We start from the raw sequence: 20,384 nt of genomic DNA, 5'->3' as shown, positions 1-20,384 counted from the left end.
TTTTAACAGAAAAACTTTTCCCTTAAAAGTATTTCTGCAAAATCATGCCAGTTAGATGTAGCCAGGTATAGTCCTAGCCTTCACAGCCTCCTCTGGCGAGGAGTTCCACAGGTTGACTACATGCTGTGTGAAGAACTTTATTAGTTTTAAACCTGCTACCCATTAATTTCATTTGGTGTCCTCTAGTTCTTCTAGTACAGCAGTGCAAGTTACAGGTGGAAAGACTGGGAGTGAAAAGCTGGTTCCTATCAGCCCCAAGCTCCTGGTGGATTTGTAAAGGAACCAGGTAGCTACTGCTTTTACTGCTTCAGTTCCTAGCTCCCTAGTTTTAGGAGTAGCACCGCTATCAGCTAGACTTGAACCAGGCACTTACACCCCCACTGTCACCTACTCCTGCTGTGAGCAGAAGAGGCCCAACACTTTGCTGAAGACAGCTCACTACAGCCTCCCAGTGCCCCAACGTGGCACTCCAGCCCTCTTCTTTCCCAGAGCTATAGGGCTCACAGGTGTGATCAGAACACACCGGTTACACATCCTATTTACAGCCCCTTCATTTTAACTCTTCCTCCCCCCCCCAGTTTGGTATATTTAAGTGCAGCTGGGACCAGCTGTTGAAAAGTGACCAACAGGAACTTTACTAGCCAGAAGCAAAGGCCTGCAGCTGCATCAGTGCTTCCCCTATTTGAGGTTACGCTAAAAGGCTGTGTCTAGACAGGCATGATTTTCCACAAATGCTTTTAACAGAAGAGTTTTTCTGTTAAAAGCTTTTGCAGAAAAGCACGTCTAGATTGACATGGACGCTTTTCCGTAAAAGCACTTCTTGCGAAAAAGCATCCGTGCCAATCTAGATGCGCTTTTGTGCAAGAAAGCCCCCATTGCCATTTTTGCGATCGGGGCTTTTTTGCACAAAACAATGCCGCGTTGTCTACACTGGCCTTCTTGTGCAAAAGCATTCGCGCAAGAGGGCTTTTGCCCGAACAGGAGCAGCATAGCATTTCCGCAAGAACACTGACAATCTTACATGAGATCAGTGCTTTTCCGGAAATTCAAGCGGCCAGTGTAGACAGCTGGCACGTTTTTCCTGCAAACGCAGCTGCTTTTGTGGAAAAACTTGCCAGTCTAGACACAGCCAAAGAGAAACTGCTTCTGCCCTTAGTAATAGCACAGAGGCCACGCTGGTGTAAAGTCTTACCCCTAGCAGTGACTGAGCCAAGCCCTTGACCGGAGCAGAGGGGCAGGTAACTGAAGACGCCCACGCGAGAGGTATGGGTCAGCGAGTTTATTGAACAGATTGAGCGCGGCAGGCGGCGTCCGTGCGGGTCTCCGGCGCAGAGGAAGGCGCCGATCTCGGCTCAGGCAGGCGGCGTCCGTGCGGGTCTCTGGCCAGAGGAAGGCGCCGATCTCGGCTCAGGCAGGAGGCCGGGTCACGGTGGCGCCGGGTCCCTGGGCTCACTTCTCCTCCGTCTCGTACTTGTGCTTGACGTGTTTCCACAGCTTCTGCGGGGACAGGGACTGTCAGGTGCGGCGGGGGGGGGGGGGGGGCCCTTCTCAAGGGCACTGCGGGGGGGGGGCCCAGCCTGCCCGGGGGAAGGGGCGGGGCGGGCCCCCCGCCGGGCACGGAGCCCCCCGGGGAATGGGAGGGGCCCGGCTCAAGGGCGAGTCAGCGGGGGGAGGGGAGAGAGGGCGCCCTTCTCAAGGGCACTGCGGGGGGGCCCAGCCTGCCCGAGGGTGGGGGGGGCGGCGCAGCGGAGGGCGCAGGGCCCGGCTCAAGGGCGAGCTGGGGGGGGAGGGGGGGGCCGGCCGGGCCCGGCAGAGGGGGGGGGGCCGGCCGGGCCCGGGGGGAGGGGCAGAGGGGGGGGGGCCGGCCGGGCCCGGGGGGGGAGGGGCAGAGGGGGGGGCCGGCCGGGCCGGGGGGGGAGGGGCAGAGGGGGGGGCCGGCCGGGCCCGGGGGGGAGGGGCCGAGGGGGGGGCCGGCCGGGCCCGGGGGGAGGGGCAGAGGGGGGGCCGCACCCCCTGGTTGAGGCGCGCGAAGAGCCCGTCGGCCGCCTGGTCGAAGCCGCGCTCGAAGAGCAGCGCCCCCAGCACCACGCTCAGCGCGAAGCCGGACGTGCGGCGGAGCAGCGCCCCGTACAGCCCGGCCGCCAGCGCCATCGCGGGTGCGCGCGCAGCCTGCCCCGCCCCGCCTTTAACCCGCCCGCCGCGGGGCACGCCGGGACCCCCGCCCCTCCCCCGCCGCGGGGCACGCCGGGACACCCCCCGCCCCTCCCCCGCCGCGGGGCACGCCGGGAGATGGAGTCCCCGCGCGCCGAGCCCCGCCCCCCGCCGCCAGGCGAGGACTCCAAGCCCCAGCAGGCAGCGCGCGCCGAGCCCGCTTCAGGTGAGCGGCCCCCCGGGTGCCCCCGCCCCCCCGAGCAGCGCCCCCCCCCCCCCGCCCCCGCAGCGCTCCGGGCCTGGGAGGGCTCAGGCAGGCTAGGTCCAGTCACGGGGGGGCAGGAGGGTGGGGGGGGCGGGGTGTTTCCTAGGGGGGGGCAGGAGGGTGGGGGGGGCGGGTGTTTCCTGGGGGGGGCGGGTGTTTCCTAGGGGGGGGCAGGAGGGTGGGGGGGACGGGGTGTTTCCTGGGGGGGGCAGGAGGGTGGGGGGGGCTGGGTGTTTCCTAGGGGGGGGCAGGAGGGTGGGGGGCGGGGTGTTTCCTAGGGGGGGGCAGGAGGGTGGGGGGCTGGGTGTTTCCTAGGGGGGGTAGGAGGGTGGGGGGGCTGGGTGTTTCCTAGGGGGGGTAGGAGGGTGGGGGGCTGGGTGTTTCCTAGGGGGGGGCAGGAGAGTGGGGGGGTGGGTGTTTCCTAGGGGGCAGGAGGGTGGGGGGCTGGGTGTTTCCTGGGGGGGGTAGGAGGGTGGGGGGGCTGGGTGTTTCCTAGGGGGGGGGGCAGGAGGGTGGGGGGGGCGGGTGTTTCCTAGGGGGGGCAGGAGGGTGGGGGGCGGGTGTTTCCTGGGGGGGGCAGGAGGGTGGGGGGGCGGGTGTTTCCTAGGGGGGGTAGGAGGGTGGGGGGGCTGGGTGTTTCCTAGGGGGGGCAGGAGGGTGGGGGGGCTGGGTGTTTCCTAGGGGGGGTAGGAGGGTGGGGGGGGCGGGTGTTTCCTGGGGGGGGTAGGAGGGTGGGGGGGTGGGTGTTTCCTAGGGGGTAGGAGGGTGGGGGGCTGGTTGTTTCCTAGGGGGGGTAGGAGGGTGGGGGGCTGGGTGTTTCCTAGGGGGGCAGGAGGGTGGGGGGGGCTGGGTGTTTCCTAGGGGGGCAGGAGGGTGGGGGGGGGCGGGGTGTTTCCTGGGGGGGCGCTGATAGAGGTCGGGGAGCGGGTCGCTGGCTCCCCAGGTCTCTCACCACACAGACACTGCGCTGGGGCTAATGTAGCTGCAGCTCCTCAGGAGAGATCCGGGCCTTGTCGTGGATCGTTCTCTGGAGACGCCCGCGCCGTGCGCAGGGGCAGGCAGAGAAGCAAACAGGATGTGAGGAATCATTGAAAAAGGGGGAGAGAATAAGGCGGAGAATATCGTATTGCCCTTATAAATCCATGGTGCGCCCACCTCTGGAGCACGCCGTCCAGGTGTGGTCCCCTCCTCTCCAAAAAGATCTACTGGCACTGGAGGTTCAGAGAAGGGCAACTAACATGATTCGGGGTTTGGAACAGGTCCCGTATGCGGAGAGATTAAAGAGACGGGGACTTTTCAGCCTGGAAAAGAGGAGACTGAGGGGATAGGATAGAGGTCCGTAAAATCATAACTGGTGTGGAAAAAGTGAATAAGGAAACGTTATTGACTTGTTCCCACAATATAAGAACTAGGAGTCACCCAATGAAATGAATAGGCAGCAGGTTTAAAACAAACACAAGGACATTTTTCTTCACCTGGCGCACAGTTAACCTGTGGAACTCCTCGCCACAGGAGGTGGTAAAGGTTAGGGCTTGAACAGGGTTGAAAAAAGAGCTAGATATTAGCCAGGATGGATAGGACGGGTGTCCCTGGCCTCTGTTTCTCTGGATCACCTGAGGGCTCCCTGTTGTGTTGCCTCCCTCTGGGGCACCTGGGATTGGGCACCGTGGGCAGACAGGACGCCGGGCCAGATGGCCCGTTGGTCTGACCCACTCTGATGCTCTTCGCGGTGAGGTTTGTAGAAAGCAGTGTTTTCTGAAATCTCCCGGGCTCCTCTCTCCCTCTCGGCGTACAGCTCCGGCGGGCGCAAGCCCCTCTCTGGAGGCCGCAGGCGTGCGGCTCGCTGGGGATGCGCGCTGCAGCCGCTGGCCTCCTGGCGGCGCTGACCCGGCTCCGGCCCGATGGGGAAGCGGTATTTCTGCGACTACTGCGACCGCTCCTTCCAAGACAACCTCCACAACAGGAAGAAGCACTTGAACGGGGTGCAGCATCTGAGGGCCAAGAAGGCCTGGTACGACCTCTTCCGAGGTGAGTCCGGCTCCTCTCAGGCGGGGGGCTGTGGGTGCCCCAGCCCCCTTCTCTCCACCGGCACGAGCTGCCTCGGCCCGGGGCGGGTGGCTGCCGAACTGGTTCCGAGACGGCAGTTCCACTCCGGGTTTGAGATGAGGAGGAGAGAGCCAGGCAGTGTGGCCGGGATGCAAAGGAGAAGGCTCTTGCACCTCAGCTGGGGAGGCTGAGAGGAGGCCTGGGCTGGTGCAGACGAGAGCGGGAGTAACGAGGAGGCTCGGGGGGCTGGGAGAGGCAGGGGGTGTGCTGGGGGGGAGAGGATAGAGGTCTGTAAAATCATGACGGGTGTGGAGAAAGTGAGGAAGAAAAAGTCATGGACTTGTTCCCGCAATATAAGAACTAGGGGTCACCCAATCGAATGAATAGGTAGCAGATTTAAAACAAACCAAAGGAAGTTTTTCTTCACCTGGCACACAGTTAACCTGTGGAACTCCTCGCCACAGGAGGTGGGAAAGGTTAGGGTTTGAACAGGGTTGAAAAAAGAGCTAGATATTAGCCAGGATGCGTAGGAAGGGTGTCCCTGGCCTCTGTTTCTCTGAGCAGCCGGGGCACCCGTTGGCACGGGAGTGGGGTGTCAGCTTGGTCTCCGGGGCTGTTCGCTGCCTGGGGGGGGTTTCCATGTGATTCCGGGGGGCTGCAGAGGGAGGGGCACGTGTTCCCAGCTCTCTCTGCCTCCCTCCCCCAGACGCTGCCGCCGTCCTGCTGGAGGAGCAAGGCAAGAAGCCGTGCCGGAAGTTCCTGCAGACAGGTGGGTCTTGGCCGCGCGAGCTCCGAAATCTCGGCGCGCCGGGTTGGCCTGGCCCCCGGAGCGGCCCAGGGGGCGGGGGGGCCGCGTGGATGCCCGGGGGCACCCGCCCCGCTCTGAGCGGCTTCCCGGGGTCTCGTTCCAGGGCAGTGCGACTTCGGCTTCAACTGCCGGTTCTCCCACCTGACGGAGGCGGATCTGGAGAAGCTGAACGCCCAGGTGCAAGGTGAGGCTGGGGAGAGGGGCCAGGAGCGAGCTGCAGCCCAGCCGTGGGGTGGGAAAGCCTGCCAGCTGTGGGAATTGGCACCAGCAGGGGGCGCCAGGGCATCGCATCCCCCCCACTTTTCTGCCCCGCCCCCCAGCCTCTCCCCACAATTAAAGGGACAGGGCTTCTCCGCTGGGCTCCCTGGGGCGTCTGAGGCACGCCCAGGGACCTGGATTCGGGGGGAGCTGGGCATGGGGATCAGGAAGATGCTTCCCTTGGCCAGTCTGGGGGGGAGGCCCGGCAACCCCCCACCCCCCACGATCTAGCCCAGTCAACGGGAGGGCAGCTGCAGGCCCAGTCCAGGGGCCAAGCTGCGTTCTCTTCCAAGCCAGCCGCTTGCCAGGCGGGGTTACCCTGACAAAGGGGCAGCCTCTGGCTCCCGGGGGTCTGCAGGGTGCCACCTGCTCCCTCCTGGCCCGTCTCCTGCCTGCCCTGCAAAGCGCTGTGGGGCAGAAAGGCAGGCCCAGCGCAAGGCAGACGCAGGAGACACCTCTCCCCAGGGCATGCGAGCCCTGCCCGGTCCCTGCTACAGGGGAAACTGAGGCGCAGGGACTCGCTCCGGCGTGTCCGTGGCTGAGGACGATCGCTCCGACCTCCCCGGGGCCTCCTGATCAAGCCTGGGAGACGCTTTGGTTCCTGGTGAATCCCAGAGCGGCGGCTGGTGCCGAGGACGGATCCGGCTGCGTGCGCGCGGCGGCCGAGGAGCGGCGGGCGTGCCGGGGGGACCGGCCTGCGGCCTGGTGGTGGCCAGACCCCGCTCACCGTCTCCCCCGCAGATGAAAGGCGATCCAAGGAGGACGGCGGGGAGGTCCCAGCGAGCGCGGCCGAGGACTGGCTGGAGAAGAGGGCCAAGCGGCTCAGCTTAGCTCAGAACAGCAGGTATGGGCCGGCCCCCAGTGAGCGCAGAGGGTCTGCCCTGGCGTGGGGGGCCGGGCAGCCCGTGGCTGGCAAGCCTGGCGGGGGCGTGCAGCGTGCAAAGCTGGCCTTGCACGCACACACCGGGGATGCACTGGTGAACTGCGGCTGGGCCCCACGGTGGGGCAGGACTTGGCTGGCTTCCCTGCTGGCAAACTGAACCCTCCTTCTCCTCCCTGGCGTGACCCTGCGGGGGAGAGACCTTGTCACCCCAACGAGGCCAGGCCAGAGCTCCAGGGGGTCCCTGTCAGTCTTGGGGGTCTTAATTGACAGCCCCTTCCCCCGCTGCCTAGCTACCCAAGCCCCCCAACACCCCTTACGGACCCACAGCTATGGAAATCCCCGCCGGGCTCACTCCGTGCCTCAGTTTCCCTATCTAGAGTGAGCCAGGGATGACTTTGCACAGCACGCGGAGGTGGAAATGCCACTGACGTGCCGAGTTCAGCGTCTCTGCCCTCTGCTTGCCCTCCCCCCCGCCTTGCCCGTCTGCTTTGCCGGCGGTGGAACGGAGCCAGGCCCGCCCCACGGCCGGTGGTCAGCCTGCCGCTGCCTCGCTCCGCCGACTGCTGCAGGCTTAATTGCTGCGGCTTGGTCCGGTGCCAGGCCTCTCTGGCTCCGGTCCCTCCCGCCGGGGCCTGGGAGCCTGCTGCCGGTGAACGCCGGCCCTAGGCAGCGCCTTCCCCCCCGGGGTTTCTCCCGTGCGGGGGCCTGTTCAGAGCTGTCAGAATCTTTGCGGGGCGTTGACACGCATGCAGAGAGCTGCCCAGCAGCGCTGCGTAACGGGGAAACTGAGGCACAGCCGGCGGCGGGAGGGGAGCAGCGTTCCGGAAGGGACCTGCCCTAGCGCTGCTGTTTCTTTCTCTCTCCCAGTTCGCCCTCAGAGAAGACGGTTTTCCAGTACCCGCCGGGCTGGCCTCCGATCCAGGACCTCCCTCCGTCCCTTCAGGCCCCGCCCCCTGGCGGGTGGCTGGTCCCACCCAACCTGCAGTGGGGATGACGGGGGGCGTTCTGCCCCACAGCGGAGAGCTCTGGTTGCTGGAGGAAATGTTCCCTGTTGCTTTGTTTTTTAATGAATAAAAATCCCTCGGCTCAGTCCGACGTGTGTTACCCCGGCTGGTTTTACCCCGGGCGTGGGCAGATGGTCCCGCCAAGGACCCTGCGGGTAAAGTGGCACCCTTAAGGCAGCTCTGTCCCTGGTGCTTTGCAGATGGCAGGGGACACGTGCTCCGTTCCTAGTGACTTTCCTCTGGCCGCCGCGGTGGGCATGGGGGCAGGGTTTTCTATTGCTCTGTCTTGCAAAAAATCAAGGCAAAGCGTACATAGTCCTGAGCTTGCTTCTGGGGTGGCAGGCACACCCGGCCATGTGTCCCTTGGCCTCCGTATTCAGCAACGTAATCCCAGCACGCCGTCGTGGGAGAAGAGGGAAGGTCCTTTCATGGACCGAAAACTGCTTCAAAGACAGGACACAAAGGGGAGGAATAAATGGTCACTTTTCGGAATGGAGAGGGGTAACTAGCGGTGTCAGTCCTAGGACCGATCCTGTTCAACGTATTCATAAATGATCCGGAGAAAGGGGTGAGCAGGGAGGTGGCAAAGTTTGCAGACGATACTAAACTGCTCAAGACCAAAGCAGACTATGAAGAACTTCAAAAAGATCTCCCCAAACTAAGTGATTGGGCAACTAAATGGCAAATGAAATTGAAGGTGGATAAACGTGAAGTACTGCACGTTGGAACACATCATCCCAACTATCTATACAATGTAGGGGACTCATTTGGCTACAGCTACTCAAGAGAGATCTTGGCGTCAGCGTGGATCGTTCTCTGAAGACGTCCACGCAGTGTGCAGTGGCCGTAAAAAAGCAAACAGGGTGTTAGGAATCGTTTAAAAAGGGAGAGAGAATAAGACGGAGACTATCTTACTGCCGCTACGTAAAACCATGGTGCGCCCACGTCTTGAATACTGCGTACGGATGTGGTCAGCTCATCTCCGAAAAGATCTACTGGCATTGGAAAAGGGCAACAAACATTATTAGGGGTTGGAACGAGTCCCAGATGAGGCGAGATTGAAAAGACGGGGACTTTTCAGCTTAGAAAAGAGGAGGCTAAGAGGGCACCCATAAAATCATGAGGTGTGGAAAAAGTGAATAAAGAAAAGTTAATTTACTTTATTCCCACAATAGAAGAATGGGGGGTCACCCAATGAAATGTAGAGGCAGCAGGTTTCAAGCAGACCAAAGGAACCAAGTATCAGAGAGGTAGCCGTGTTCGTCGCAAACGGACGTTTTTCTTCACGCAGCGCACAGCTAACCTGTGGAACTCCTCGCTGGAGGGTGTGAAGGCTAGAACGTAAAGGGTTCAAAAAAGAGCTAGATTCGTAGTGGTTAGGTCCATCAATGGCTGTTAGCCAGGCTGGGTAGGAAGGGTGTCCCTAGCACCAGACGGAGTTACCGGAGCCCCGGGGCAGGCGTCCAGCCTCCGAGCTGTGTCCGCTTGCTCCGAGGCAGCAAGCCAGCCTGATCCTTGCACCGTTAACAGCCTTGCCCCCCCACTGGTTTCTGTCCTCGGCGTTGCGGGGTAGTGTCAGTCCCTGGTTGGTTGTGGCGGCTGTCCACGCACAGTCACCAACAAGGCACTGACGCTCCACCACGGGCGTTTCCGACCGTTTCTCGGAAGGACAAGCGGTTTTGAGTGCAGCATTCCAGACCCCGGGTACCGTCCGCGTCTGTCCCCCCCGTGGCAGGCTCCCATCCGTCCTGTTGCCCAGGCTATCCAGGAATTGTCTCCTTAAATAGACAGCGCTGGAGCCGGGCGATACCGGAGTGAGTGGTTGAAGGGCCGGGGGGAGAGCTCAGGAAATCCCGCACCCGGAGGGATCCGTGTCTTCTCTGCATGGGGGGGCTCAGACGGATTTCCCCTCCAGAGTGGGGGCAGCTTGGGGGGGGGGGGCGGAGAACCCCTGGCTACTTAAACCCCTCCGAGGGCCCGGCTACAGGATGGCCGCCGGCCCGGGCGGACCTGTGGGTGGTCGCAGTCTGCAGAAACTCGGCCGCCCCCTCCGTCCGCCAGCCACCGGCGCCTCCTTCCCCGCGGAGGGTGGGACGGCGACTGTGTCGCTGTGTGCGCAGCACCGGCACGGGGACAATCTACGGGCACGTGTGCATCCTGTGCCGTGGCAGGAACGCTGCTTGCTCTGGGTTCGCTGTTTGCCTTGGGGGAGGGAGGCATGGGCGAGGACGCGAGGGGTGTGCCTCAGTTTCCCTAGGCGCCGCACGCTGGAGGAGGACGGGGCGGTGGCCGGGGGTGACTCACTGGGGCAGTACGTGCAGCCGCTCACGCCCTGAGGGCCCGGGGGACAGCGGCTAACAGCTTGGGCCAGGAAAGGTGGGGGGAGAGGAGGCTTAGAGCGGGGGCGGGGGCAGGACTCGGGGTCCCTGCCCCCCAAGAGACATGGCCCTGGATGCGCTTGGGCCCGGCGTTAACACCGCTCCCGAGCTAGCCCGTGTCCCTGCGAACCAGGCTAGAGACACGGGGAGCCCATGGGGCCGGGCCCTGCCCCCCACGGCGGCTCCGCAGCACTCGCCGGCCCCGGGAGGCAGGTTGGGACCCCGGCCTGGGGGACTCCTCGGCTGTGGGGCAGGGGCTGGCAGAGCCGGGACCCCAGGCCCAGCCAAGGCCTCATCAGCAGGGGCTGCCTGGCCGGGGGCGGGGCCAGCTGAGCTGACGGGCAGAGCCACACCCCAGCTGCAGCCAATCAGAGGGGGAGGCGGGGCCAGGCGGGGTATTTAAGGGGCGGCTGCAGGGCGGGCGCTCCCTTGGGAGCAGGGCAGGGGCCATGGAGCTGTTGCTGCAGCCTGCACCGGGGGGTGTCCGGCCCCCTGCCCCCCCAGCACCGCTCTGCCCCCCCCCCAGCACCCTGCTCTCTGGTGAGTGTGTCCCTGTCGGCCTGGGCCCCCCAGAGCAGCCAGCCCCCCCCACCCTGGGCCCCCAGAGCACCCAGCCCCCCCCACCCTGGGCCCCCCGAGCACCCAGCCCCCCCCGCCCTGGGCCCCCCGAGCACCCAGCCCCCCCCACTCTGGGCCCCCCGAGCACCCAGCCCCCCCCCGCCCCGGGCACCCCGAGCACCCAGCCCCCCGCCCTGGGCCCCCATCCAAGCGCTCACTCCCAGGATCAGCTCGAGCAAGAATATTTTGGGTTCCCGGGAAGACAGCGGCGGGGGGGCCCGGGCCCTGCCTCCAGCTGCAACCAGACCCGGTTGCCAGCCGGCAGAAGGGGTCTTGGGTCCCCGGGACACGGCACAGCACGGACTGCTCGCACACGGACCGGGAGCAGCTGGGGCAGCCAGCCTGGGGAGAGCCCCCCCCCGCCCCACGCCCGCCCAGCCTATCCCACACACCCAGCAACCGGCTCCAGCCCTAAAGACGGCCCTGCCCCCCGTGTCCCCTTCCTGGAGACCCCGCCAGCGCCCCTCCCCAGCCAGGCACGGGTGCAGTGGCCCAGGGAAACTGAGGCACGCACATCAGAGCAGCGCAGGCCAGCAGGAAGGACAAGCAAAGAGAGCGAATACACTCCCACTTCCTCACAGGGGGAATTGGACCATATAGGGGATTGGACCTATAGGGGATGCCAGCCCCCCGGGACTCCCCCCAGGCCACACGATTGGTGCAGGGGGCATGTGAATGCCGCCCCGATGATTAGCACGGTGCCCACAGACTCCACAGCCGACAGCGCGTGTTTCGGCGCGTGGGGCACAGGCTGGGGCGCGTGGGACAAAATTTATTCCGCACAGACGAGGGCACAAAGAGAGGGGCCTTGCTGAGGACACAGTGGGGGGGGGGCTCCTTTGGGATTTCCTCGGGCCCAGCAGGGAGGGCTCGGGGCCTGCAGGCCGGCACAGGGGGGGCTGTGGGTCAGGGGCTGGCAGAGCCGGGACCCCAGGCCCAGCCAAGGCCTCATCAGCTGGGGCTGCCTGGCCGGGGGCGGGGCCAGCTGAGCTGACGGGCAGAGCCACACCCCAGCTGCAGCCAATCAGTGGGGGAGGCGGGGCCAGGCGGGGTATTTAAGGGGCAGCTGCGGGGCGGGCGCTCCCTTGGGAGCAGGGCAGGGGCCATGGAGCTGCTGCTGCAGCCTGCACCGGGGTGACCGGCCCCCTGCCCCCCCAGCACCGCTCTGCCCCCCCCAGCACCCTGCTCTCTGGTGAGTGTGTCCCTGTCGGCCTGGGGTCCTCAGAGCACCCAGCCCCCCCGCCCTGGGCCCCCAGAGCACCCAGACCCCCCAGCCCTGAGCCCCAGAGCACCCAGACCCCCCAGCCCTGGGCCCCAGAGCACCCAGCCCCCCCCCACCCTGGGCCCCAGAGCACACAGACCCCCCAGCCCTGGACCCCAGAGCACTCAGACCCCCCAGCCCTGGGCCCCAGAGCACCCAGCCCCCCCCCACCCTGGGCCCCAGAGCACCCAGCCCCCCCAGCCCTGGACCCCAGAGCACGCAGACCCCCCAGCCCTGGGCCCCCTAGAGCACCCAGCCCCTCCGCCCTGGGCCCCCCAGAGCACCCAGCCCCCCCTGCCCTGGACCCCCAGAGCACCCAGACCCCCCAGCCCTGGGCCCCAGAACACCCAGCCCCCCCGCCCTGGGCCCCCCAGAGCACCCAGCCCCCCCCAGCCCTGGGCCCCAGAACACCCAGCCCCCCCCCCCCGCCCTGGGCCCCCAGAGCACCCAGACCCCCCAGCCCTGAGCCCCCGAGCACCCAGACCCCCCAGCCCTGGACCCCAGAGCACTCAGACCCCCCAGCCCTGGGCCCCAGAGCACCCAGCCCCCCCCCACCCTGGGCCCCAGAGCACCCAGCCCCCCCCAGCCCTGGACCCCAGAGCACGCAGACCCCCCAGCCCTGGGCCCCCTAGAGCACCCAGCCCCTCCGCCCTGGGCCCCCCAGAGCACCCAGACCCCCCTGCCCTGGACCCCCAGAGCACCCAGACCCCCCAGCCCTGGGCTCCAGAACACCCAGCCCCCCCGCCCTGGGCCCCCCAGAGCACCCAGCCCCCCCCAGCCCTGGGCCCCAGAACACCCAGCCCCCCCGCCCTGGGCCCCCCAGAGCACCCAGCCCCCCCTGCCCTGGACCCCCAGAGCAGCCAGCTCCCCCCGCCCTGGACCCCCAGAGCACCCAGCCCCCCCAGTCCTGGGCCCCAGAACACCCAGCCCCCCCACCCTGGGCCCCCCAGAGCACCCAGCCCCCCCTGCCCTGGACCCCCAGAGCACCCAGCTCCCCCTGCCCTGGGGCATCCACTTCCCCCCTCCAACCCCGTCCTGGGGCCACCAGCCCCTCTCTTCCCTGGGTCCCCAGGTCAACCAGCCCCCCCTTCCACGCCCCCCTCTCCCCCTCGTGCCGGGGCCAGACAGGCCAAGCGCTCTGGGACGTGGGCCCTATAAACACACGGAACATGTAGGAGCCGGGCTACCCCTTGGCTATAGCCCTGGGGAGTCGGAAGGGGCGGGGCTCCCCTCAGGCCCTATAGACACGGGGAGCCCATGGGGGTTGGGCTCCCCCAGGCCCTATAGACACGGGGAGCCCTTGGGGGTTGGGCTCCCCCCAGGCCCTCTAGACACGGGGAGCCCATGGGGGTTGGGCTCCCCCCAGGCCCTATAGACACGGGGAGCCCATGGGGGTTGGGCTCCCCCAGGCCCTATAGACACGGGGAGCCCATGGGGGTTGGGCTCCCCCCAGGCCCTATAGACACGGGGAGCCCATGGGGGTTGGGCTCCCCTCAGGCCCTATAGACACGGGGAGCCCATGGGGGTTGGGCTCCCCCAGGCCCTATAGACACGGGGAGCCCATGGGGGTTGGGCTCCCCCCAGGCCCTATAGACACGGGGAGCCCATGGGGGTTGGGCTCCCCCCAGGCCCTATAGACACGGGGAGCCCATGGGGGTTGGGCTCCCCCCAGGCCCTATAGACACGGGGAGCCCATGGGGGTTGGGCTCCCCTCAGGCCCTATAGACACGGGGAGCCCATGGGGGTTGGGCTCCCCCAGGCCCTATAGACACGGGGAGCCCATGGGGGTTGGGCTCCCCCCAGGCCCTATAGACACGGGGAGCCCATGGGGGTTGGGCTCCCCCAGGCCCTATAGACATGGGGAGCCCATGGGGGTTGGGCTCCCCCAGGCCCTATAGACACGGGGAGCCCATGGGGCGGGTGTCACGGCTCATGGGTCGTGCCCACACACTGCCCCTCAGCTCCTGGGCGGACCCCCACCCTCCAGTGCGGCAGCGCCTCCTCTCCAGGGACCCCCTCCAGCGCGACGACCCTCTCTTGGGGGGCTACTCTCAGCAGGGGAGGGGGGCGCCCCTCCACCTCCAGCCGCCCGCCTCTGCTCTGAGCCCCTCCCCTCCCCCTGTCCCCCCCAGGTCTCCCCTCCCAGAGGGAATAGCGCCCCCCTGCAATAGCCCCTCCCCATCCAGTGTCTCTCCCCAGGTAGCAGGGTCGCCCGGGGCCCCTCTTCTCCGCCTCCCTCCCCTCCAATGTTCCCCCCTCTCTGGGGTCCGCTGGGCCGGTAGCTGGGTCCCCTCGGCCGCCCCTTGTCGGCAGGGCACCAGACACCGCGGCGCCAACTCTGGGCTGTTCCCTGAAACAACACACTGCCCCCTTTGTCACGTTGAACCAGTAACCCCCGGGCACTGAGCGCCCCCCTGTATGTAACCCCCCTTTGAATCCCCACGACTCCCCACTTCCTCACAGCCGGGCTCCCCCAGGCCCTATGGACACGGGGAGCCCATGGGGCCGGGCTGCTGAGAATGCGCCCGGCGCAGAGGCCCCCTGCTTTGGATCGGGGCTCTGTGCCGCCGGTGCCCAGGCCAGGAGCGGGCCCTGGTCCTGCCGGTGTCACTGGCGCCCGCACAGCCCCAATCCCGGCTGTCCCTGCCTCCCCCCCTCTCCTGGGGCTCATCTCAGCTCCTCCCCCCACAAGGCCTGGCCCGAGGCGTCCCACCCCCCGCAGAGCTCGCCCCCGTGGGCGGGTCCCCGCCGGAGCAGAAGGGGCCGAAGGGCGCGGGGCGGCGTCGCTCCCAGCAAGTCCCGCGGCTGCGAGGCAGCGAGTCGGTGTTGGCAGCGAGGTCGAACTGGAGCAGCACCCAGCACCGGAGAGCCAGGTCTGTCCACGAGCCACGCGGGGACCCGGGGTTTGCTGCTTCGTCTCTCCGGGCTGTTTGCAATTCCCCCAAATCCTTCTGCAGGGGGAGATCGTGGGACCCAGGCCTGAGCCGGGCAGGGGACGTGGGATCCAATGCGGGGGGGTTCCCTCATTTCAGGGCACAGAGGGGTGTGTGTGTGGGGGGGTCTTTGCTGCCACGGTGAGCCCACCAGCCACTCCAGGCCGGTGTCCCGGGGGACCGGCTCCGGTCTGCCCAGCGGGAGGGTTAGAAGAAGGTGCCGGCCTGTAATTTCCCACCCAGGTGCCCGGGGGACCGGCTGGACACGGGATCTAGTCGCTCGCTTGGCCAGGCTGCAGCTTGTCCCGGGAGGGCCAGACCCATCCCGCCTGGTCTCTGCCGGCCCGTCTCGCGCCCTCACCCTGCCCCTGGGCCAGTAACGCCAGAAGTGAGCCGGCACGAACCCACCGGCGGCCGGAGGCAGAGAGCCAGGCCGGTCGCGGTTCCGACCCGGCACAAACCCACCGGCGGCCGGAGGCAGAGAGCCAGGCCGGTCGCGGTTCCGACCCGGCACAAACCCACCGGCGGCTGGAGGGAGAGAGCCGGGCCGGTCGCGGTTCCGACCCGGCACAAACCCACCGGCGGCCGGAGGCAGAGAGCCGGGCCGGTCGCGGTTCCGACCCGGCACAAACCCACCGGCGGCCGGAGGGAGAGAGCCGGGCCGGTCGCGGTTCTGACCCGGCACAAACCCACCAGCGGCCGGAGGCAGAGAGCCAGGCCGGTCGCGGTTCTGACCCGGCACAAACCCACCAGCGGCCGGAGGGAGAGAGCCGGGCCGGTCGCGGTTCCGACCCGGCACGAACCCACCGGCGGCTGGAGGCAGAGATCCGGGCCGGTCGCGGTTCCGACCCGGCACAAACCCACCGGCAGCCAGAGGGAGAGAGCCGGGCCGGTCGCGGTTCCGACCCGGCACAAACCCACCGGCGGCCGGAGGGAGAGAGCCGGGCCGGTCGCGGTTCCGACCCGGCACGAACCCACCGGCGGCCGGAGGCAGAGAGCCGGGCCGGTCGCGGTTCCGACCCGGCACAAACCCACCGGCGGCCAGAGGGAGAGAGCCGGGCCGGTCGCGGTTCCGACCCGGCACGAACCCACCGGCGGCCGGAGGCAGAGAGCCGGGCCGGTCGCGGTACCGACCCGGCACGAACCCACCGGCGGCCAGAGGCAGAGAGCCGGGCCGGTCGCGGTTCCGACCCGGCACGAACCCACCGGCGGCCAGAGGGAGAGAGCCGGGCCGGTCGCGGTTCCGACCCGGCACGAACCCACCGGCGGCCGGAGGCAGAGAGCCGGGCCGGTCGCGGTACCGACCCGGCACAAACTCACCGGCGGCCGGAGGGAGAGAGCCGGGCCGGTCGCAGGTACCGACCCGGCACAAACCCACCGGCGGCCGGAGGGAGAGAGCCGGGCCGGTCGCGGTACCGACCCGGCACAAACCCACCGGCGGCCGGAGGGAGAGAGCCGGGCCGGTCGCGGTTCCGACCCGGCACAAACCCACCGGCGGCCGGAGGGAGAGAGCCGGGCCGGTCGCGGTTCCGACCCGGCACAAACCCACCGGCGGCCGGAGGGAGAGAGCCGGGCCGGTCGCGGTGCCGACCCGGCACAAACCCACCGGCGGCCGGAGGGAGAGAGCCGGGCCGGTCGCGGTGCCGACCCGGCACAAACCCACCGGCGGCCGGAGGGAGAGAGCCGGGCCGGTCGCGGTGCCGACCCGGCACAAACCCACCGGCGGCCGGAGGGAGAGAGCCGGGCCGGTCGCGGTGCCGACCCGGCACAAACCCACCGGCGGCCGGAGGGAGAGAGCCGGGCCGGTCGCGGTGCCGACCCGGCACAAACCCACCGGCGGCCGGAGGGAGAGAGCCGGGCCGGTCGCGGTGCCGACCCGGCACAAACCCACCGGCGGCCGGAGGGAGAGAGCCGGGCCGGTCGCGGTTCTGACCCGGCACAAACCCACCGGCGGCCGGAGGCAGAGAGCCGGGCCGACCCGGCACAAACCCACCGGCGGCCGGAGGCAGAGAGCCGGGCCGGTCGCGGTTCCGACCCGGCACAAACCCACCGGCGGCCGGAGGCAGAGAGCTGGGCCGACCCGGCACAAACCCACCGGCGGCCGGAGGCAGAGAGCCGGGCCGGGCCGGTCGCGGTGCCGACCCGGCACAAACCCACGGGCGGCCGGAGGGAGAGAGCTGGGCCGGTCGCGGTGCCGACCCGGCACAAACCCACCGGCGGCCGGAGGGAGAGAGCTGGGCCGGTCGCGGTGCCGACCCGGCACAAACCCACTGGCGGCCGGAGGCAGAGAGCCGGGCCGGTCGCGGTTCCGACCCGGCGCGAACCCACCGGCGGCCGGAGGGAGAGAGCTGGGCCGGTCGCGGTGCCGACCCGGCACAAACCCACCGGCGGCCGGAGGCAGAGAGCCGGGCCGGTCGCGGTTCCGACCCGGCACAAACCCACTGGCGGCCGGAGGCAGAGAGCCGGGCCGGTCGCGGTTCCGACCCGGCACAAACCCACTGGCGGCCGGAGGCAGAGAGCCGGGCCGGTCGTGGTTCCGACCTGGCACGAACCCACCGGCGGCCGGAGGCAGAGAGCCGGGCCGGTCGCGGTTCCGACCCGGCACGAACCCACCGGCGGCCGGAGGGAGAGAGCTGGGCCGGTCGCGGTGCCGACCCGGCACAAACCCACCGGCGGCCGGAGGCAGAGAGCCGGGCCGGTCGCGGTTCCGACCCGGCACAAACCCACTGGCGGCCGGAGGCAGAGAGCCGGGCCGGTCGCGGTTCCGACCCGGCACAAACCCACTGGCGGCCGGAGGCAGAGAGCCGGGCCGGTCGTGGTTCCGACCTGGCACGAACCCACCGGCGGCCGGAGGCAGAGAGCCGGGCCGGGCCGGTTGCGTTTCCGACCCGGCACAAACCCACCGGCGGCCGGAGGGAGAGAGCCGGGCCGGTCACGGTTCCGACCCGGCACGAACCCACCGGCGGCCGGAGGCAGAGAGCCGGGCCGGTCGCGGTTCCGACCCGGCACGAACCCACCGGCGGCCGGAGGCAGAGAGCTGGGCCGACCCGGCACAAACCCACCGGCGGCCGGAGGCAGAGAGCCGGGCCGGGCCGGTCGCGGTGCCGACCCGGCACAAACCCACGGGCGGCCGGAGGGAGAGAGCTGGGCCGGTCGCGGTGCCGACCCGGCACAAACCCACCGGCGGCCGGAGGGAGAGAGCTGGGCCGGTCGCGGTGCCGACCCGGCACAAACCCACTGGCGGCCGGAGGCAGAGAGCCGGGCCGGTCGCGGTTCCGACCCGGCACGAACCCACCGGCGGCCGGAGGGAGAGAGCTGGGCCGGTCGCGGTGCCGACCCGGCACAAACCCACCGGCGGCCGGAGGCAGAGAGCCGGGCCGGTCGCGGTTCCGACCCGGCACAAACCCACTGGCGGCCGGAGGCAGAGAGCCGGGCCGGTCGCGGTTCCGACCCGGCACAAACCCACTGGCGGCCGGAGGCAGAGAGCCGGGCCGGTCGCGGTTCCGACCCGGCACAAACCCACTGGCGGCCGGAGGCAGAGAGCCGGGCCGGTCGCGGTTCCGACCCGGCACGAACCCACCGGCGGCCGGAGGGAGAGTCTATTTGAAATCATGGGAGGGTTGATGGGTGAATCCCGCCCACCTTCTAAAAGCCCCTCCCCAGCCTTACGGGAGGGACACTGGACCCGTGTCCAACTGATTGCTTGGGACAAATAATGACGAAAGGATCAAGGGGTGCGGGTCACAGGTTCAAAATAAGGGAGCCGGACGGGGACACCGAGCAGAGAACCCCGGCCAGCGCCCACCGCTCCTCAGAGCTGTCGAAGGAGCCAGCGGGCGCCGCCCAGAGGAACTCTGCCCGGATTCGTGAGACCAGGGAGGAACGGAAATAGGCCCCCCAGTCGCAGAGAACCCCTCGCCCAGCATCCTCCTCCTGGTACTGTAGATGCTGGTCTTAGCCAGGGCCAGGAGCAGGCTGACGAGGTCTCGCGACGTTGTGGGGCCACGGACGGGGTGCGCGAAAATGAAGAGGTGGGGGGAAAAGTGCAGCCAGAAGCTCAGGAAGAGGGTCTGGAGGAGCCGGAATAGGGGCTGCAGCCTGGCGCATTCGAGGTAGGCGTGCGCCAGGTTCTCCCTCGCGCCGCAGAAGGGCAGGTGTCCGGGATGGGGTGAACCGCGCCAAGTACACGCCCGTGCTCACGGCCCCGCGAAGGAGCCGCCAACTGATGTCCCCGATGGGCCGCGGGATTAGATCGGAATAGACGCTGGCCCACCGGGGTTCCCCACCCTCTACAGGTCTTAGATAGTCCTGCCACTTGGTATCAGGGCGGGACACGAGGCTGGGGAAATGCAGGGTGTGGAGCACGAGCGTGTACAGCTGTTGCCTTGGCGCGGTTTGGAAACAGACCGGCGGCAGATTTTGCAGCCGGCTGGGGGTCCAGGGATGGGGAGGCCGGGGGGGCCCGTGGAACAGGGGCCCAATAATAAGGGACGGAGGCTTTGCAGGAGGGGCGGGGCGGGGCGTACCCTCTCGCAGGGACCGCTGCAGGAAGTCGAGAGCGGGCCGCGGCAAAGCCGCCTTCACCTCCTGGAGTAGGCGCAGGGGGGTTCGGGGGGTGGAGAGCCCCATGCGCCGAGCGAGCGCCCGGGGATCCACCCAGTCCCCCCTGGCGTAGTCCAGGAGGTCTCCGACCATGGTGGCTTCTGCCAGGATCAGCCTCCGGCGCCCCGAGGGAGACTCCGCCACCTGCACGCACAAGGCTGGATTGTGGAGCAGGGGCTCTGCGAGGAGGTCTGCCCCCTCGGAGGCCACAACGGGCCTGGTCGCCAAGAACAGCTTCCAGGTCTGGAGGAGGTCCTGGTAGAAATCCGGCAGCTCTGAGAGGTCTCGCGGGAGGCCCCTCGGGTGGATAAAAATGAGCTGCCGGTCGTATCGGAGCCCTCGGAGGCGGCGGAGGAAAGCGCGCGCCAAGGTGCCCCATGCCGGACTACCTGCACTGAAGAGGAGTCTCTGCAGGGCCTGGAGGCGGAAGGTCCGGACCTGGCTGCGTATGCAGACCAGGCCCTGACCCCCCTCCTCCAGCGGGACGGACAGGACCCCTGCAGAGACCCAGTGCAGTCCTGGCCAAAGGAACCCCAAAGCTGCCCTCTGGAGCTTGGCCAGGACCTCCGGGGCTGGGCGCAGGGTGTTGAGCCGGTGCCAGAGCATGGACAGAACCAGCTGATTGAGCACCAGCGCCCTCCCGCGAAGGGAGAGACACCGGAGCAGCCCTGCCCATCTCCGCAGCCGCTCACCCACCCTGGCCTCCAAACCCTGCCAGTTCTCCGGCGGAGAGGGATGCGTGGCGGATAAATAGACGCCCAGATAGAGCAGCGGACCCGCGCTCCACCTGATGGCCTGAAGCGCGGGTGGGAGGGAGCCGGCCCGCCACCCGTCCCCGACCACCAGGCCAGAGCTCTTGACCCAGTTGACCCGGGCGGAGGAGGCTGCCGAGTAGACGGCTTGGCAAGCCTCCACCCGCGCCAGGTCACCCGGGTCCTGGACCACGAGGGGCACGTCATCGGCGTACGCCGACAGGACCAGCCGCAGCTCCGGCTCCCGAAGCACCAACCCCGTCAACCTCCTACGGAGGAGACAGAGGAAGGGCTCGATCGCCAGAGCGTACAGCTGACCCGACAGCGGACACCCCTGACGTACCCCCCGCCCAAAGCTGACCGGCTCGGTCAGGGTCCAGTTGAGCCTGACCAGACACTCCGCGAGGGCGTACAGCACCCGGAGA

At 68.0% G+C, this 20,384-nt stretch overlaps 2 protein-coding genes across 6 annotated transcripts; one reads left to right on the top strand and one right to left on the bottom strand.

The window, feature by feature from the left end:
* Positions 1-1,264: 1,264 nt before the first annotated feature.
* Positions 1,265-2,191, bottom strand: UQCR10 (ubiquinol-cytochrome c reductase, complex III subunit X). 2 transcript variants are annotated; one of them, XM_075897878.1, is made up of 3 exons: positions 2,011-2,191; positions 1,436-1,497; positions 1,265-1,366 (listed from the first exon to the last, which is right to left on the bottom strand). In XM_075897878.1, the coding sequence occupies exons 1-2, from the start codon at positions 2,149-2,151 to the stop codon at positions 1,450-1,452; spliced, it is 189 nt and encodes a 62-aa protein (XP_075753993.1). In that variant the 5' UTR covers positions 2,152-2,191; the 3' UTR covers positions 1,265-1,366; positions 1,436-1,449. The 2 variants fall into 2 exon arrangements, with proteins under 2 accessions (XP_075753993.1, XP_075753992.1); XM_075897877.1 differs by having other exon boundaries at positions 1,265-1,497; positions 2,011-2,189.
* ZMAT5 (zinc finger matrin-type 5) lies at positions 1,418-7,501 on the top strand. Of its 4 annotated transcripts, none has more exons than XM_075897873.1 (6): positions 1,418-1,519; positions 4,212-4,444; positions 5,169-5,231; positions 5,374-5,454; positions 6,270-6,372; positions 7,279-7,501. In XM_075897873.1, exons 2-6 carry the CDS (start codon positions 4,318-4,320, stop codon positions 7,403-7,405), a joined length of 501 nt encoding a protein of 166 aa, XP_075753988.1. In that variant the 5' UTR covers positions 1,418-1,519; positions 4,212-4,317; the 3' UTR covers positions 7,406-7,501. The 4 variants fall into 4 exon arrangements, with proteins under 4 accessions (XP_075753988.1, XP_075753990.1, XP_075753991.1 ...); XM_075897875.1 differs by lacking the exon at positions 1,418-1,519 and adding an exon at positions 2,249-2,377; XM_075897876.1 differs by lacking the exon at positions 1,418-1,519 and adding an exon at positions 3,300-3,591.
* Positions 7,502-20,384: the final 12,883 nt, after the last annotated feature.

This window comes from Pelodiscus sinensis, chromosome 15 (assembly GCF_049634645.1).
Source record: "Pelodiscus sinensis isolate JC-2024 chromosome 15, ASM4963464v1, whole genome shotgun sequence".
NCBI classification, from domain to species: Eukaryota; Metazoa; Chordata; order Testudines; family Trionychidae; genus Pelodiscus; species Pelodiscus sinensis.
This window is presented reverse-complemented; position numbering and strand designations above follow the sequence as displayed.